Below are 19,955 nucleotides of genomic sequence, written 5' to 3'. Positions count from 1 at the left end.
TCCCTACGGGGTAAAAGGGAACACTGCAAGTAACTCCCTATTCTGGAGGTGGGGGAACTAGAAATAGCAAGAATAACCCTTAAATAATAGAAATCTTAAGGCATGGTTAGCTGCACAATTATTTAGTAACAAGTAAACTTATTTCTCGGCAAAATTGTGACACTGCAAACCTAAAGAGAAATTAGTAGTGTTATGGGGGTCACACCTACCCCCTTATCCTCATCATCCACCTCCTCATGCTGATCAAACTCGCATGCTTCTGAGGGACTCACCAACCGTAAGGTCTTCAAAAAATCTCGTTCCCTCGGCTAATGAATACAACAGATAGAGAAAGAAGGCACAGCAAAGACACAAGACAGACCACAAATGAAGAGAAGAGTATGAAAAGAACATAATGAAGAGGAGGCATACAAGGCAAAGGAAGTCATGATCACAACATAAAACAGTAATGAAACTGGGCCAACTATACAAAGGGTTAGAAGCAACTGCAACTAGGAAGATACAGAAGCAAATACTTATACGATAAATGGAATGTATTTTGATATTTGCAATAAATGTACCTACACCATACACATGTAAATATGCGAGTTACAGATAACCACTCTTTTTAAGCTAGGTTCACACTAATGTTGGCCTTTCCATTGTTCTGTTCCATTTGAGGACCAAAATATCGGATAAGCGTACCGCTACAACAGCGATCACATACAGAGGTCGATGGATCGAATTAACTATAATGGGATCTGTAGTATGTCCGATCTTTAAAACTGAGAAAAAATGTCGGACATGCATTACTTTATTGTCCAAAGATTTTTGATGCACACTGCGACAGTCTCCAACACAGATATGAGCATTGACTTAGCAGTTTAGGTGGCAATGCATAACCATGAGCATCACATCCATAACAGGAGCCATGTTGGACCCAGTCTTTTGAATCTACTTGAAAAGGAAAATTGTGGCGTGGTCCACCAGAACATTACTATGCTAAATCTAAAGCCCCATGTCGTAGAAACGCAGAGTTATTGGCTGCTGTGGAAACGCAGCAGAAAAAAAATGTGTTTTTCCTCCACATTGTGGAGGAAAAAAATTCTGCAGAAAAGCTGTGTTTTTGGAAAACACAGTATGTTAATTTTACCTGAGGAAATGTTTGCATTTTCCCTATAGATTTAATAAGGGAAAAAAAAACACAGAAGAATAAAGCAATGAAAAACACTGCAAAACAAAATGCAATGCGTTTCTAATGCGTTTTTTAGCTGTAGTTCACAATGTAGGGCCTTAGCCTTAGGCCACATGTGGCAAAACGCAACTATGAATGCTGTGGGAACAAAGCAGCGGAAATGCAGGAATAAAAAACAAAACAAAAAAAACAGCAAGACTCTTATTTTCAATTACATTTTCACTGTGTTTTCCCTTTCTGCCTCCACAATCTTTAAGGATACACAGCATTCTTGCAGGTAAAATTATGTTTTTGAAAATGTTGTGTTTTTTGCCATGAGAGGATGAGATTAAATAAAATCTCACTCACTTTGTTGGGAATGTAAAATAGCAATTTTTGTCTTCTGAAATTCCACAATATGATATTCTATGAGAGGAGAATATTACTGTGATATGGTACCATGTGCAGACATCATAGAGCAGCACGTGGAGTACCTAAGGAGTTGTGGGGACCCCTTGCACCATATTAAAGGCCCCATGCACATGGCTTATGGGCATGGTTACACATGGTAGAAGTGAAATTCATTTCTGCAGCAGAAAACCATGGTTGAGTAAATATAGCAGAATTTTTGTGAAGACCTGCAAACCTGTGAATGGCTGTTTCTATTCAAAATGTCTAACCACAATAAGAATATATCTGCTATATTTAACCTGAAGTCACATGCAGGGCAGGGCTTTGTTTTTTGTTCGTATGTTTTTTTTGTTTTTTTTTGATGGGGGGACAGTGTGAGTAGATGTGTATTCAAAGTTTGGAACAAATCACTATAAAGTCTATTGTGAGAAGGTGTAAGGCAGAGTGTTGGAGTACCCATATATCAGCCTCAGGTTTCTGACATATGTGTGGACCAGGGCATGTCTTGAGTAGGCGTGAACCAAGGTGTGGGTCCTGGGCTCGTTACTGGGCCATAAAGGGCTGCAGAGCCTGCACTTTAGGGCAGATCTTAGGAGCAAGAGAAGGTGCCTGGGTCTGTAGTGACACACAGAATCTGGTGAGACTGTATTGCGCTATTTTTGTTTACTTGTGTAGTTGGTAGTAAGCCACTCGTACAGTTAGTACTTTTAAGACCAAAGAAAATTATAGGTGAGTAATCTATAAGGGACGTTTAAAATATAAACTTTATTAATTAAGTAATTCATAAAAGACACTAAAAGGATAGCGTGTCAGACACTGACAAAAATTGGGCTAACCAAACTCAAAACTGAGTGAGTACAAATCACTCAGCTAAAAAATAATAACTAACATCCCAAAGGGTTATGTTATTTCCGCTCTAAATTATGGCAGATAGTCATTCACCCACTAATAAAGGCAAATTTCCTCAGGACCATATAGCCCATACCTCAGGACTGTAACTCCACTGTTTATTAAGTATATCTTGTTTCTACAGTGGAGAGCTAAATAACTATGGTAATTATAGCTTCAGTAAGGCAGATAGCTGTGTTGATGATAACAACTTCTGTACTCAATACCGAATGCCTCCCTCTAATGAAGGTAAGTAGCAGTGGCGTAACTAGGAATGGCGGGGCCCCGTGGCGAACTTTTGACATGCCCCCCTCCCGACGCCAAAGGCCTCGACCGACCCCCTCCTCCACATTCCTGCGTGCTCTATTATGTCCCTTAATGGTCCCTGCACACAGTATTATGTCCCTTAGTGTCCCCTGCACACAGTATTATGTCCCTCAGTGTCCCCTGCACACAGTATTATGTCCCTTAGTGGCCCCTGCACACAGTATTATGTCCCTCAGTGTCCCCTGCACACAGTATTATGTCCCTTAGTGGCCCCTGCACACAGTATTATGTCCCTCAGTGGCCCCTGCACACAGTATTATGCCCCACTGTGGACACTCATAAATAATTATTATACTCTGGAGTCTTTTCAGACCCCAGAGTATAATAATCGGAGACCCGGGGGAATAAAAACATAAAAAACTACTGTTGTTTACCTGTCCCCCGGCATCTACGCTGTCGGCCTCCCCTGTTGTTCTTCTTCAATGACGTCGGACGTCACATGACCCGGGACACAGGCCGGGGTCATGGGACGTCAGACAACTAGGCCGAAGCCTGCCCGGATCGTAGAGAGGTAAGTAACAGTGTTTTTTTATGTTTCTTACCTCTCCCGGGCCTCCGATCATTATACTCTGGGGTCTGCAAAGACCCCCCGAGTATAATAATAGTCTTTGTGGGGCCCGCGGTGTCACTTACCAATCCCGGGCCAGCCAGGATCGGTAAGTAAATTGGGTCCGTCACAGCCTATTAAAAAAAAAATTTAAAAAAATGCAGCAGTAGCAGCTGTCAACGGGCCCCTAATGTCCCGGGCCCTGTGGCAGCTGCCTCTGCTGCTATGGCGGTAGTTACGCCACTGGTAAGTAGCTGTCTAAAAAATTGCAACCACTATACTAGGTCCCTCAGCCACAGATGACTGTACTGACACTATTCCTATAAACATCAAAAGTGGTCATACCACCTCCCAGTTAGCTACTTATGCCTCTGAAAATGTATGCTGGCATTAGGTTATAGCCAGTATACTGAAACGCGTCAAGCTAGTTATCTTACCGATCTCTTGAAGGCTTTACTCCTATATCAGCTGGAGATAGGTGTATAGTCAGCTGTGGCAGAGGGACCTAGTATAGTGGTTGCAGTTTTTTAGACAGCTACTTACCTTCATTGGAGGGAGGCTTTCAGTGTTGAGTACAGAAGTTGTTATCATCAACACAGCTATCTGCCTTACTGAAGCTATAATTACCACAGTTATTTAGCTCTCCGCTGTAGAAACAAGATATACTTAATAGACAATGGAGTTACAGTCCTGAGGTATAGGCTATACGGTCCTGAGGAAATTTGCCTTCATTAGTGGGTGAATGACTATCTGCCATAATTTAGAGGGGAAATAACATAACCTTGGCATGTTAGTCATTATTTTTTAGCTGAGTGATTTGTACTCACTCAGTTTTGGGTTGGGCTTGGTTAGCCCAATTTTTGTCAGTGTCTGACACTCTATCCTTTTAGTGTCTTTTATGAATTACTTAATTAATAATGTTTATATTTTAAACATCCCTTATAGATTACTCACCTATAATTTTCTTTTGATTTTGGGCACGTTATACCTTCTCAATTAGCTTTTTAAGTACTTTTAAGGGATTGTCTAGGATAACTAGTAATCCCTACTCTAGTCTAAACACCCTCCCCTCTTCTACTTTCTAAATAACATAATTTATCAAAAATGGTTAGTTACCCATATCATGTGACCGCCCCAGGACATTTTCTGACTATCCGGTGACGATCCGTTTCCCCATTTCCAGAAACAGATCATCACTACTACTCCCTCCCATCCACCTCATTATACTTACCACCCAGGCTTCTTCTGGCAAGACGGCTCCTCCCTCTGTAATGATTTGTCGGGGTGCGTGCTCTTCACCACTGTGTGAGCCACTGCCCGTCATTCACCTCTACAGGGTATCCACACATAAGTAGTAGAGGTAAATCATCGCTGGAGAAGACTGAATCAGTACAGGAGGAGGAGGGGTCGTCTCACAGGAAGAAGCGTGGAGAGTAAGTATATAATATGAGTAGGTAGGGAAGGGTGAGATAGCTAGAGAGACAGGGAGGAGTGGTATGGGGGAGAGTGAAGAAGGAGGGAGTACGGTGAGAGGGGTTAGTGAGGAAGTTAGTAGGAAGCTGAAAGATGTAAACAAAAGCAGGAAATATCAGCTGCTGCCACAGACACCCAAGAATCACTCAAAACCCAGGTAAAGTATATGGGTGCATTTAAAAACCCATTAATAGCACTAACGGACATTTAAAAAAAAAAATTGCCTGAATACTCTTTTAATGTCTAGTTAGTGCAGGGTTTTGATTGACATTCTTTTGGCTGAAGTTAAGTCTGTATTTTATTTTTTCTTATTTTGTACCTGAAGCTAAAGTTTAATTATTTTGCTGTTTTTTCTAAATAAACCTGTTTGCTACAGATTTTGTGTCCCTGTCTCACACTGGTTGGGTCTGCACCATTGCTGCTACTCAGCTACCTTCACCACACTACATACACTGAATTTTGTTTACTGTCAGCAACTTTCTTTCAAAGAGCAAAATACTCAGAGTGTGATGTTTTTCATAGGCTTTGCTTTAAAATATACCTAACCTTTCAAAAAACACCCTGTAATTCAATAGTACTCCCTCTATGTTCAAATTTTCAGTGCTCCATGAGGCCGGGATCCCACGTGGCGTAGACGGCTTGCCCGTGGCGTAACCAGCGTGGTAAAAACGTGGTGTTTTACAGTCACAGCAAAGTGGATGGGATTTTAGCAAATCTCAAACCCACTTTGCGGTAAAATACGTGCTGTAGACATGCGGTGATTTCAAAACCATTGCTGTTTTGGAAACCAGAGAATGTTAATTATACCTATGGAAACGCTGGCGGTTTCCCTATAGGTATAACATAGGTATAACTGAAGCAGAAAGTCTGCAGAGGAAAACTTTGAGAACTTTTTGTGCAGAGCACTATGGGAAAAACCGTGATGCATTGCCACCCCTTTTTTTTTACCCGCAGGGCTTTTTTGGTGCGGGGAGACTAACTGATACGGTCTTTCCCCATACACTACACACAAAATAAAGGAGACTGTGATCCCTAGCTCTCAGCATCTCACTCAAAAGTTTCAACAAGATCATTTAAGGATAACCTCTACCTGCGCTTCTATTCTCTCTCATTCAGCTCCTGCTCATTCCCCCAAACCCTGTTCATGGACTTTATAATCTGATACATCTGCGGCCTGTATCTGTCCCCTAGACGGATTTAGGAGAGATTTCAAAGTAAATGTCAGTTTAGGAGTAAGTGGGGAAGAGGAATAGAACCAAATGAGTGGAGAAAAAAGCATTCTTCAGTAATAAGATATATTAGAGTTTACTATATTTTCTTGCACTATTGATTTATGCAAAGTTTGTTGAAAAGTTAGTGGCCCATTTAAGACTTGAAAAACACAATATAAGAGTATGTATAAGGCCAAATTAAAGGGATTCTATCATTAAAATCAAATTTTTTGTCGATCACACGTAGAAATAGCCTTAAGAAAGGTTATTCTTCTCCTACCTTTAGATGTCTTCTCTGTGGCGCTGTTTGGTAGAAATCCCGGTTTTCATCTGCATGCAAATGAGTTCTCTCGCAGCACTGGGGACGCCCCCAGTACTGTTTGAGCGCTGGGGACCACCCCCAGTGCTGTGAGAGAACTCATTTGCATACTGAAGAAAACTGGGATTTCTACCGAACGGCGGCACAGAGAAGACATCTAAAGGTAGGAGAAGAATAATCTTTCTTAAGACTATTCCTACATGTTATCGAGAAAAAAATGTTGTTTTAATGATAGAATCCCTTTAAATCCACTCCTGCCTTTGGCTCAAAAAACTGCAACAAAAAAATGTGGAGTTTCTGCAACGTGGGGCCTCAGCCTTAATCTCAGAATAGAATATTTCAGATACCAGGGCTAATCTAACATTAGAAATCATAAAATCAGTAAAAGCCGACATAGAGCCACAGCAGAAAAGCACTACGGAAAAAACTACACTGGTTCCCTCTGTGGACTTTCTGCTTCCATTATACTTATAGGTAAACTGCCAGTATAGGTGTAATTCAAATGCAGCGATTTCCAAAACCGCAACAGTTTTGGAAATTGCAGCATGTCTATTGCGGATATTTTTGTGCAATACGTGAATGGGATTATCCAGAATCCTACCCAATTTGTAGAAAGTGTAAAATGCTGCGATTTTTGCTGCAGTGTTTCCACCATGGCAAAATCACAGTGTTTACGCTACGTGGAACCCCGGCCTGAAACTGTAACAAAAATGTTACAAAAACTGCGTGTGTGTTTCCAGTTTATCATGCTTTTCCTCTTAGGCTCTTGTACACTGTGTCAGACCTAATGTTTGGTGTAAATCATGGGAAATGCTCCCAATTTAAGCATGAAATGTATCCACAGGACTTAATTTACCAGATGGTGGGCAAGCATTGTCCTTTTTCCCGCTATTGGCGTGGCATAAGAAAGTATAAGAAAGTTAACAAATGCAGCATACAGTGGACTACCACCTTTGACAACGGAAGTCAATTAGTGAAGAATGTTACATTATGCCTACGTTGCCTTAATGGCATTGCAGCTTTTTAACAGTTGCGTTCACTGTCATGGTGCCTGAGGGGGTTTACTGTAAAAAAAAAAAAAAAAAAAATACAACACTAACAAGGGGAATGTGTTGCTCATTTTGCATGGTGGGTGCTAGAATTTGAAGCTATACCTCTGGGCCCTGTGAGTTTACCCTAACATTTTTGTGTGTTAGTTGGTAACTATGTTCCTGAAGCCTAGAACCAAAAACATTCATTTTCACTTGAGGACAATTAATGACGAACACAACAAATTGGAAGCATATTATGCAGCATAATCATACTGCAGTATTTTGCGATTAAATGAAATAACAATTAAAATCATAAAAATAAATAAATAACAATAATAATAATAAAAAAGACTTACCAGGGTATCTCCAGAAAGTACTTCTAATAAAGAGATCAGGTTATGTCCATCTCGCAGATCTTCATACAGATCTCCCACATGCTTCCGTACCTGCATTATAAGACAAATATATTAACTGTAAGCCCTTATTCACATATCTGAACATTAAGTATGTGTGGTGTCTGCAATGTATTCAATCAGACAACAAAATTGAAATACAGCACAATGGAAGCACATCCATTTTTTTTAACTGATGCTTATGCATCATATCAATGAATGAGTGCTGTTTTTCACAAATCCTGAGACATAAAAAATACAGAATAAGTTGATCTGCTTTTCACATTTCCGTACAAATGATCCCATAATTGTTCGTACAATCCTATAATGGATGTCTAATGTGTAAGGCTATCCTAAGACCTTCTGTGTTCATGCAAGTGCAAGGACAGCCATTATTCAAATGGTAGTTGCTAAAATGACCGGCACATGGCCATTATAGAATCCGTGCATTTCAATGGGACTATTCACATGCCCCAATCTATGTCCATTTTTACGGAAAAAAAGATGCATGTTAAGTTTTTTGATGGCTGTCAAACAAATGTGACATAAACATGTGAATAGACACATTGAGTTCAATGCGTTCTCAAAATGGATGTGTGGCAGACATTGCTGAAACGGCCACCACATGTCTGGTCTTCATGGTTGTGTGAGTAAGCCCTAAAACAGCTGTGTGACAGACATGCTTGCAATATCCGTCACACGCCCATTTTGAGGACACATTGAACACATTTATCAAAGTGTCTGGTGTTATTTGATAAATCTATGATATTCTAAGAAGGTCTAGTCTAACTTTACACCTTCTATTATTATTTGGCTTAGTTTACCCTCAAATTTTAAAAATCCTAAAGGTTTCTAAAAACCTTTATAAATGTGGTGCACAGCATGTTAGGCTAAGGCCCCACGTGGTGGAACGAAGCAAAAAAAACCCAAAAACATATCCTGCAGGGCTTTTCACAGAAATACGATGGGTGTGAATACAACCATTGACATACAGTACATGGGCTCTATAATGGCCATGTGATGGCTGTGTTCCATGGCTGTTATTCATTGCCATGTGAATCCCTCATGTGGACTTGAACAGGCTGATATGGGCATAGTCAAGTGAGTAAGACCAAAGGCTTGATGCACACGTCCGAGACACAAAACATCCATTTTTCACGCCCATTTTCTACTCGAGGGGCATCTGTTTTCACTGATTCCCCTACATTTCAGTATGCTACGCTCTATAGATTACCAAAAATTCATAACCAGTTTGTCTTTCCCTCTGAATAGACAGTATGGATCCAATACTGTTTCCCAATACCGTTATATTGATATTCTTATTATGTGGTCAGGTTCTAAAAATCAATTTATTGACTTTGTGACTGCTTTAAATTAGAACTATGTTGGCCTAGGACTTACATATGAGATCAATGAACATCCCATTGCTTTCCTTGATGTAAAATTGTGGAAAAATGTTCATGGGGAATTCTCCTCAACCCTCTTCTGAAAAACACCGCCACAAATAACTTGTTGCACTGGAGAAGCCACTGGCGTTAAAACATGGGATACCACAGAATTTGGAGGAACTGTTCCACCCCTGAGGAGCTTAACACACAATCTAGATCTCTCTTATCATGATTTATTAAAACGTCACTCACTCATGCATCTGATAGGGATAGAGGTGAACTTCCTATCCCCAGAGGATATGGAAATGACCCTTATATGTGTAGAATTATTGCTACGTATGATGATCATACATAGAGATATCTTTGAAATTCTCCAAAACCATTGGAATATCTTGATGGATGGCAGAGGCCCGATATGGCAGAGCCAACTGTGCATGCATAGAAGGTTGAACCCAGCACCAGAAGACGCGGAGAGAGAGGCCGTTCCAGAAGAAGATGGAGGAGGCAATGGAGATTTCTCTCGCAGCATTGGGGATGCCCCCAGTGCTGTTTGAGCACTGGGGACCGCCTCCAGTGCTGCAAGAGAACTCATTTGCATACTGAAGAAAACCGGGATTTCTTACGAACGGCGGCACGGAGAAGACATCTAAAGGTAGGAGAAGAATAGCCTTTCTTAAGGGACAAAAAAATAGCATTTCAATGAAAGAATCCCTTTAAGACTGCAACTAGGTCTGTGGCCACTAAACCACCTGGGTGTTGTTATGCAGCTTTGGTTTGGTGTCTGTTTTGTGTCAAACCATCTGTTTTGGCATTGTGTAGTAAAAGAAGTTGCATAAAAGTTACAATGAAGTTGGGACTTAACACCAGTGGCATTATGAACATGTCCATGGCATACAGGAAGCCATGGATAGCACATGGTACCACACTGTGTATGTGTATATAATGCAGCTTTCTGTATTATGTTTCTCTCTTATGTGATATGGAACGCCCGCTTTGCTAGCTATATGCATGTCTAGTCAACATGTACTGCTGTCCACTGAATGTCAGAAAAGAATATACAATACAATATACTGTATATAATACAAGTCAGTCTGATGCGGCTAGCAAGAGTCTGACACAGCAAACTGAGACATAAAATGAGTAAAAAAGCAAACACTACATATTTTTGTATTTTGGGGTGTTTGTAGATTCTTTTCTACCTGAGGCACAAATCTGAGCGCTGATGGGGAATATTGCTAGTGGGTGCTATTGCTAAAAATAAAGCAACTGAATTTCCTACCAAAATTAAGTGCTCTTTTCTACATTTTCAGTTTCGGCTAGTCTTTGCTGTAAACATATTACATGAATGCGATTTATATAAATATTTTGGTTCAGATTTTGTTGTGTTTAGTAGTCTACGGAATAAGCGATCTAAAGATTGTAGAGTCAAGTCTTCTAGGGGAAGAATGTTAAAAAAAATTAAGTAAATCAAGTAAAAAAATAAAAAAACTAAAAAAAAAAACTAACCATAAACAAAGTATACATGTCTATGTCCGAACAACAAACGTATTTAAAAAATGGGCAAACTACAATCATATAAAAATATTATTCCCAAATGGAAAATGCTGTAGTGGAAAATTAACAAAATGGCTGAACCACCTTGTGGTTCTAAAATCAAAAAACAAGAAATGACTATATTGGGAAAGGGTTAACATGAATTTGTCAGCTAGAAAATCAGTATCAAGCTAATGTACAGTATAATAATATATAGTACCTTGTAGAGCAGTTTCTACACTTTCCAAAGATGCCTTTCTTATTCTGCATTGCAGCTCCGTTTTCAGGAAAATCAGCATTTTTATATTATGTAAAATAGCTGAGAAGGGATTTAGGGGCGTTTCTTCTCTTGCTGGGTCTTCCCTCTCTGTTCTATATACCTGCCTCTAGCTGATGACCAGCTCCACCCCCTATTGCTTAAGTGACATCTTCTACTTTGTCACACTTTGTCTGCAGTTAGGGTTGGCTATTCAGAGTGGAGAGTGAACTCCCAGGAGTTTAGGAAATGCCCCTAAGCTAAGGCTACATGTAGCATATCATTGCCAAAAAGCACTGTAAAAAAGACTGTGGTGGAAACACAAAGTGTTTTTCTCCGCAGCATTTTTCACAGAATGTCCACAGAGTTTTTCACTGCAGACTTCCAGTCCCTATTACACCTATATGGAAAATGCCAGCATTTCCGTAAGTGTAACTGATGATGGTTTTTGAAACTGCAGCATTTCCGCCTTGGATATTTTTCTGTAATGTGTGTAGATGGGATTAGCCAGAATACTATGCTCATTGTGCGTACTGTAAAACACCATTGGTTTTGTCATGGCCAAATCGTGGCCCTAAAGCACTTTTCAGCTAATTTACATAAGAATAAACCACTGATTTGTATCTCATTTCATTTCAGAGCTGCAGTAGAGCATAAGAAAGGCATCTTTGGAAAGTGTAGAAGCCGCTCTACAAGGTGATGACATTAGTTTGATACCAATTTCCTAATGACAGACTCCCTCTAATGCTGGAGCAGCATACAAGCAGTATATCTCCCCTTTTCTGTATGTTCCACATTTATTAGCAGGGAACATGCCCTGTTTGATGTGGCATAGGATTACAAAAAAAACCTTATCAAACATAACACTCATTTCATAAGAGTCATTTAATATATGACTTGGGAACTTTATATGCCAATTTAGTCCAAAAACAGGGGACTTTTCATTACATTTAGTGTCTAAAGGGGATGTGGTGATATATACAGTCCAGTCATTTTAATGTGACCACCGCCTACTTTTGACGTCATAGTTAAATAACCAATCACAGAATGTACGTGTCATCAGCCATCTGGGTGCACTCATAATTGTGGAAGGCACGATGGATCACCACAAGTATGCATCTATCCTTGCGGACCATGTTCACCCCTACATGTGAATTGTTTTTCCTCAGGATGATGCATCTACCAGCAGGACAATGTGATGTGTCATAAAGCTCGCAGTGTACGTGTGTGGTTCGAGGAGCACCAGGATGAGTTTACCGTACTCCCTTGGCCAGCAAATTCCCCGGACTTGAACCCAATCGAGAATCTGTGGGACCGGGTTGTTTGCGCCATGGATGCTCAACCACGTAAGCTAGCGCAGCTGGCCATGGCACTGGAGTCAGCATGGCTCAATATCCCAGTGAACATCACCACAACATCCCCTCTCTTCCTGCACGTCTCGCAGCGGTCCGCTCTGTGAAAGGTGGTTATTCTGGATTTTGACAGGTGGACACATTAGTGTGACTGGACTTATAACTGTATAAAAGTGTACAGGGCCACACCTGCAGGCTGCATGGCTTTGCCTGACAATTTCCCAGACAGCACTAGCAAAATGTTGGTAACTATGTAATATAATTGGACTCGGCACATAGTGCAATTTGCAATACAAGCACATGGACCTTGAGTCTACTCATAACCAAGACTCTCTTATGTAGCTCATGCTGCCCTGGTCGCTAAAACAATATATGCTCCTTTTAAGCTATGTACTAATGCGGTTACACCAGCATTCTGAAACAACTGGAATAAAATGAAAACATTTGGAGTAAATATTATCCCTTCTATGGACACAATTGAGAAGATTTTCTAATGCTGGATCAGAGCCATGTTCCTCGATGCACTGATTTTTCACCCAAGTGACTCTGTACCAGAATGGCATATGGCATTATTGTAAGGTATAATTTAATATCTTGTAAACTGCATTGGCCTTTAGGACATTTAAACACTCCCCAGTAAAGTAGAATGAGCCTGGTTATTATCATATACATTTTCAATGCAACACATGTGAAGTATCACCTTTTGACCATAAGCAATTTGAATGATAGCATTAAAATTAAGTCTGCATGCATATTTAGAGTACCGCTATTTACAGTATAAATGATTATGTTTTGGAGCATGCTCAGATTGAACTGTGGGGTTTTTTTTTGGTTTTTTTTGATGTGCATGTGTAATAGGGTCTGTTAATTAACAAATATTTACTAAGTCATAGAGCGTTCTCATTAGGAGCCTTGAAGCTAAGTTGGCGAGCATGAGCAATAAGGCACTTATGTCTCTAGTGAAAAGCGCAGGGACATGCTCACTACCAGTAGGAGCTTTGTTGCTATTACTCTAAGTTGAAAAGCATGCTCAGTAGTGATCGGGTCTGTAGTGGCACAAACCCAGACGAACCAATGATGGGTGTTGATTTGCAAAGGAGAAGGGGAGGATAGCTGATAAAAGGGGCGCTGCTGAGCCTGCTGCATATACACAACCCCATGCACCCCTGAGGACGCCAGTATATGGCAAAACATGTTGAGGGGGGCTTCTTGTTTCTTTGTTTTAGATCAGTCATTGAATTTCTAGTGTCTCATTATAATACCAATATGATGAGTGGAGGAACCTAAATAACATTAGGGTTATTTCAGATAGAAATACAGGAGGTAGCTATGGATAGAATAGATTGAATTGGTAGCTTGTATACGCAATCATAGCTATAATAGACTTAAAATTATATCACTGCCTAAGAGTAGGAATTTGTATCCAACACCTTTAACACGGTTGCATTTTTAGAAATTGTAGCATGTCAGTTATACCTGTAGTAACGCTGGCATTTTCCGCATAGATATAATGGGAGACGTCCATAGAGGAGAAATCTACAATGCGTTTCCGCCACAGTCTTTTCCACAGCACTCTTTGGCTACAGTTTGCTACGCACTGGGGCCTTACTCTAAAGCTACTAACCAATTGCCAAACAGGTTCCATTGCAAAGATACATATTTCTTCTATGTGTGCAATAACACCATTAATGTTCTCAAAAATTCCCATACATGCAGGCGTGCACCTGAAAACCATGTCATGCACAAAATGCTCCCAAAAATAAAGCCCCACACCTAGGACCCTACAGCTAATACCACCATACATATAGGCTGCCTCAGGTTCAGGTCCAAAAAACGGTAGCTGCGACTGGATGCCGATGCAGTGCACCATTTTGAGGCGGATACGGCCTCAAAATCCTGACCAAAAGACTCCATGTGAACTTACCCTAATTAGTTATTTATTTAGAGAAGAAAAACTCATACAAATGTCTAATAAACAGACTTTATAATAGTGATGCCATTTCTCTCCATACCCATGCAGTAGGACCCTGGTTAGAAAGGAAATGGTGTAACCCACAGATTAGTCCATAGAAATGCATCCCATGTAATGGACATGGCAAATCGTCAATTTTGCAGCGTTTTTTGACTGGCTGCCACAAAGCTGTTTCCAGAACAAAAAGAGTCTACGAATCTATTCAAACTACCTTTTTTTTTTTTTTTTTTGATGGACAGTGTGAATTGTCCATCAAAAAATGCATGGATGCAAATCACAGTCTACTGAATGAATCTTCAATGTATACAAGCAGTAAAAAGAATAAAGCGAATGAGACATTAAAAAGTGTTTGCACAGGATATGTTCTGTAACTGTACATATACAGGTGTTATGCTCCCTGTATTCATGTATACTTAATAATGTCTACATTACAAGTAGCTATTATCTCAATGACCCATTTTTTCCTATCCTAGGAAATGTGTCATTCATATGCTAATTCTTTCCCTACATAGGTGTCATCCGGCAGGCACACAGTCATGCTCCAGTTACAGGGAATGCAAAATGTGGAAGCTTTATGCATGGTTTATTGTATCTAAGCGGCAGCAGTTATGTAGGCTTGCAAACGCTGGAGTTCTTTATTTTCCAATTGCCTAACTGTTAAAACATAAGGATCTGTCTAAATGAATATCCAGGAAGAGACACCCACTACTTCTATTTATGTATGTAAAGTGGATTACATTTAGAGCAGGGTTACCCCCCGCCACTGCTGAAAGCTGCCCACATAACAAGGTATAAAAGCTCATTTGTTCATGTCTCAGCAGTCTGCACTATGGTAACATGCTATTAAATATTATGTTCTTTTTTCCAGTCTATGACTTGTCTCTGCTTGATGATGTCTTATTTAAAACATATATTTGGAAAGAGCCAGCTTGGCAAGGAATAGCAAGTTCTAGTCTGCATATACCATGGAGGCCCACAGAGGGCTGAGCACAGTATGATCAGATCTGACATTTTTATAATCACATCAGTACATAAAAGGAAAGTTCACAAGTGTCAGATATGCCTGTGGCTTAGGGCAAATCTGAAATTGATTTAAAAAACAAAAAAACTACGGCAGTAAAAACACGGCTAAGGCGACATGTAGTGAATCACTGCTTAAAAAAAATGTTTTATGTTGACTATTCCACATACAAGCCTGTAGGAAAAACTCTGCATTTTCATGTTTAGAAAATACCGAGTTTCTGCATTATGTGACCACAGCATAAAACTGTTGAGGATTTGTCAATTGATTTGCACATGACAGTTAAAATTGTAAAATTTAAACAAGCGGTTTAAAAAAATGCAAGATTTTATATTAAAACCTATGCTTTAAATAATACCTGTCAATAGAAGTAGGTTTTTGTAAATAAATAATTAATTAATGTGAATATAAGAAACTAAGTAATATATCTTATCGAAGGGAAGTGCTCCTATTTCCTGCTATCAGCTCCTCTCCTGCCTGTTAAACTGCTCATTTCATGGTGAGACATTGGTTTTCATTGATGACAAGCTGCAGTTCATTCTACAGAGAGGGCAGGGGGAGTAGCAGCGGAGGGAATGAGAAGCACAGAGAAACAGGCATACAGGCTTTATTCACATCTTCAATGCTTACTCCACCTAAGACCCACTTAAAAATTCTGATGAAACGTTTTATAAAAGAAAAAAAATCTTATTATGTGCTCAAGCAGCTTGTTTCTCTGTGCTTGTTTCTCACTCACTGGACTTCTCCTTCTCCTCCTCCCGCTCCCAGTTTCTTCTGACAAGATATACTACACTCACCTGAACTATTCACTTGGAAAATAAATAAATGACAATAGTAGGCGATTACACCAGTTGTGCTACAGTACGTGTTCCATATGATACAAAAGTATAGCATAATATTTTAGTGCTCTTACCTTCATGAGGTGCTGGTTAATCCATTTTGTAAATGTCTTTTTTTGTACTTTATCTCTTTCATCTGAAAATACAAAGTAAAATTGTTTAACTTTCATGGAAAATGCTAAAGAAAATTAGAGTACTAAAAATAGAATATAAACATACTCCTTAAGATAATGAATAAGAAGCAAAAAAGCGGATTCAGGTTGGGTGCACATCTGCATCTCTGTTTGTGGACTTTGTTGAAACGGGCATAAAGAAACACTGGACAAAGAAGTGCTGCAAGTTCAACTTTTTCACCCATGTTTTTTTTTTTTTTGTCCAGTGACTTTTTCATCTTGTTATTAACAAGGGGGACAGTGTCACTAATCTGGAGCTGCTCCTGCCCACCGTGACTACTTAAGGGGATTTGCATACAACTTTTCACGCTTTCAGACATTTATAACTTCACTTTGCTGCCACAGAAAGATTAAAGAGGGCACCAATGAGAATTCATTACTTGATGGGGCCAGATTATGGTGGAAAAAACACCTGACATTTTCCCTTTGATACTAAATCTTGCAATTTCACAATGAACATTGAGTCTAATAATTGACTCACCTTGCAGAAGTCACCTTTTTTACATAACATACCAGACAGCAGAAGATCACACCTCTATAGATCACACCAATGACCCAAAACTGCTGACACTACTGACAATAGATCATGTCACATCTTTCCTAAAGGGTCTTAATAAATGAACAAAAAAATTAGAATAAACTCCCGTTAAATAACTCTGAATGCCGATTTGGTATGCACAATTATCCTCTTTTCAAAAAATGATAAAAAATATTTTCTTGCCATTCCAAAAAATAAATAACAAAACTCACAGCTTAGATTAAAACTTTCCAAATCCCTCGCTATGTCTTATGCTACATTCACATGACCGAGGTGCAAAATGGCAGTTAAAAATGTCCATTTTTCATGGCCATCTTGCATTCTAGGAGAACCCGTTTTCACAGATACCCCCATATATTTTAGTGTAAGGAGGGGTCTGTGGAAATGAACAAGAATAGGAAATGGCCTATAACGGAACATATAAAATAACAGTCGTGTGAATAGTCCCATCCACTTTAGTTGAATGTAATGCGGCCATGTGAAGTCACAGCTATTATTTACTGTTGTGTGCATGTAACTTAGCCTGAAAAAGTGAATATGCAAATTCTAGCTGCTTTTAGTAAGTGCCAGGGGCACTTACTGCATTCTCCAAGGGAACTGTAAAAACTAAATAGTGACAATCCCAATAGCAGTTGCAGGCAACCAACATTTCAGTATCTAATCCTACAAATGTATGCCTGGGAAACAAAGTTAAAGGGGTTGTCCACTTTCAGACCAATATTTTGCGACAAATGTTTTGGTTTTTATAATAAAAAGTTATACAATTTTCCAATATACTTTCTGTATCAATTCCTCACAGTTTTCTAGATTTCGACTTGCTGTCATTCATTCTGTTACTTCTAGAGCAGGGGTGCCCAATACGTCGATTGCGATCTACCAGTCGATCGCAAAGGACGTATGGGTCGATCGCGGGATGCAGCCAGGGATCCCCGGTGTCTGCTTGTTCACAGTGCAGGCTGAGAGTCGACTCTCAGTCTGCGCTCTGAACAAGCACTCCGGACACTTGCAGGCCAGGCAGCAGCAGCTCCGGGGGATGATGCGCTCCCTGCTCTTAGGGATGGAGGGAGCCGGGGCGCTGCTTGTTCACAGTGCAGGCTGAGAGTCATCTCCGGACACTGGCAGGCGGGACTGCCACAGCCCCAGCCTGCCAGTGTCCAGAGATAACTCTCAGCCTGCGCTGTGAACAAGCAGACACCGGGGATCCCTGGTCGGCCACAGAACGCCGCTATCTCCTGCTCTCACGCTCTGCCCGACCCCACCCACATGCCCGCCCCGCTCCTGCCCACAGGCCCGTCCCAGCCCTGCCCACAAGAAGTGGGTAGTAGATCTTTTGCCTTGGTCAGTTTATAAAGTAGCTCACATACTGAAAAAGTGTGAGCACCCCTGTTCTAGAGGATAAAACTCTGACAATGGTCATGTGATTTACGGTCCATGGTCATGTGATGACTACACAGGTGCTGCTCGTTATAGTCACAGCCCAGTAATCAGACATCAGCCTGGTAATCAGCTGTGCACCTGTGTGCTCATCACATGACCATGGACCGTAAATCACATGACCATGGTCAGACGTTTACTCACTAGAAGTAACAGAAAGAATGACAGCAAGCCGAAATCTAGAAAACTGTGAGGAATCGATACAGAAAGTATATTCTAAAATTGTATATCTTTTATGTACAAACAATAACATTTGTTTCTTAATATTGGTCTGAAAGTGGACAACCCCTTTAAACATTGTGATGAAAGTATGCGGAAAATATATTTTTAGGTTTACTAGCTATAACTTTAAAGTCTATTATAAAGGTGAATTCAGTGTCTTGTCCACTTTAGGGTCCATTCACACGGAGGAATTTGGCGCTGAATTTGGTGCGGAATCTGCGACAGAATCAGCGCTGTAAAAAAAGACTCCCTTTGACTTCAATGGGTTCTGCTAGCTTTTTTTCCCACTCACGGAATATTTCCACTAGCAGAAAAAAAATTCCTTCAGGTGGATTCCACCTGCAAAAACCAGCACAGTCAATGGGATACAGAATCAGCGCAGGATTGGGCATGGAATTTGCCAAATCTGCATGGAAAAACCGCGACCTGCCAAAAAACGCCAAATTCAGCACCAAATTCCTCCATGTGAATGGACCCTAACACCACTCAAATTGTCCAGTCATCCCATCAATGATGAGATTATTGCCAGGGGTCCGAGTGCATGGAACGCCCCTAACCAGTTATTGCCAGGAGAAGAAGCTCCTTCAGCCTAGAGCAGCCATTGGAAATCAATGGATGTTAATGTAACATTTTATTTTGCTGAGTTCTCAGGAGTGAGAGTTTCTCTTTGTAAGAGCTCTCCAGTGTGACCAGTAGAGGTAACACACTTATGACATGCATACATCCCTTTACCCCCACCCTCACGAAAAGTCTCTTCTTTTTAATCTGTCAAAAATTCTATGCAGCTCTTCCTTACTTAGATATCTGCTACTTGGATATATGTCTACCATAAAATGGCATTGTCATGGAATGTTCCCAGATTCATAAATAGCAATGAGGCAGATGTTAGAAAACCAGGACCCTGGGAAAGCTGGGTGACAGTCAAAATGGGAGCTGTAATTGTACCCACTGGTTGTCGTACACAATATAAAAATGAAACATGTTTAAGTAAATGTATTGTTCATTTGAAGTAACTGTATGGATTTTATGGGGTGAATGGTCTTTAATGACATCCAGATCATAGCAATAAAACAAACATGACATAATATCATCATAAAGCCATCATGTACGGTACTAATACATAGAATAGAGCACACAGTCATTTACACACATTGTGCTACATAAGTGTCCAGCAAACAGACACACTAGAAAACAAACAGTACAAAGGCAGAGCATGACACATACTGACCCATACAACACATGAGAGTTACCAGCACTGCATTCAGATCCTGTTCACTACTATGCAGATGCCACATCATTCTTCCTACCCTTCCAGATGGCAATATAAAGTAGATTTAGCTTTTGCACTGCAGGAAGGAAAATTCAGTGACGAGAAAAACCCCGCCTGCCTGCCAGCAACACCCATGCAAAAACCTCACACAAACTAGCAACAGCTTCAGTGTGTCATTTCAAGTATAACCACTGTATTGTACAGA

General features: G+C 40.3%; 1 protein-coding gene across 4 annotated transcripts in view; it reads right to left on the bottom strand.

Annotated features, from left to right (window-relative positions):
- Positions 1-19,955, bottom strand: part of DST (dystonin) — a 397,510-nt gene that overhangs the window by 272,476 nt on the left and 105,079 nt on the right. For 2 of the 4 annotated variants that reach the window (XM_075268370.1, XM_075268371.1), the window contains exons 5-7: positions 16,188-16,249; positions 7,717-7,806; positions 273-308 (exon numbers count right to left, since the gene is read on the bottom strand). In XM_075268370.1, the coding sequence (XP_075124471.1) occupies positions 273-308; positions 7,717-7,806; positions 16,188-16,249 (188 nt within the window). Of the gene's footprint in view, positions 1-209; positions 309-7,716; positions 7,807-16,187; positions 16,250-19,955 lie in introns of all 4 variants that reach the window. The other 2 variants (XM_075268369.1, XM_075268372.1) reach the window with 2 other exon arrangements.

This window comes from Leptodactylus fuscus, chromosome 3, assembly GCF_031893055.1.
Source record: "Leptodactylus fuscus isolate aLepFus1 chromosome 3, aLepFus1.hap2, whole genome shotgun sequence".
Lineage (NCBI taxonomy): Eukaryota > Metazoa > Chordata > Amphibia > Anura > Leptodactylidae > Leptodactylus > Leptodactylus fuscus.
Note: the sequence above shows the minus strand (reverse complement) of the source record. Positions and strands in the feature narration are given on the sequence as shown.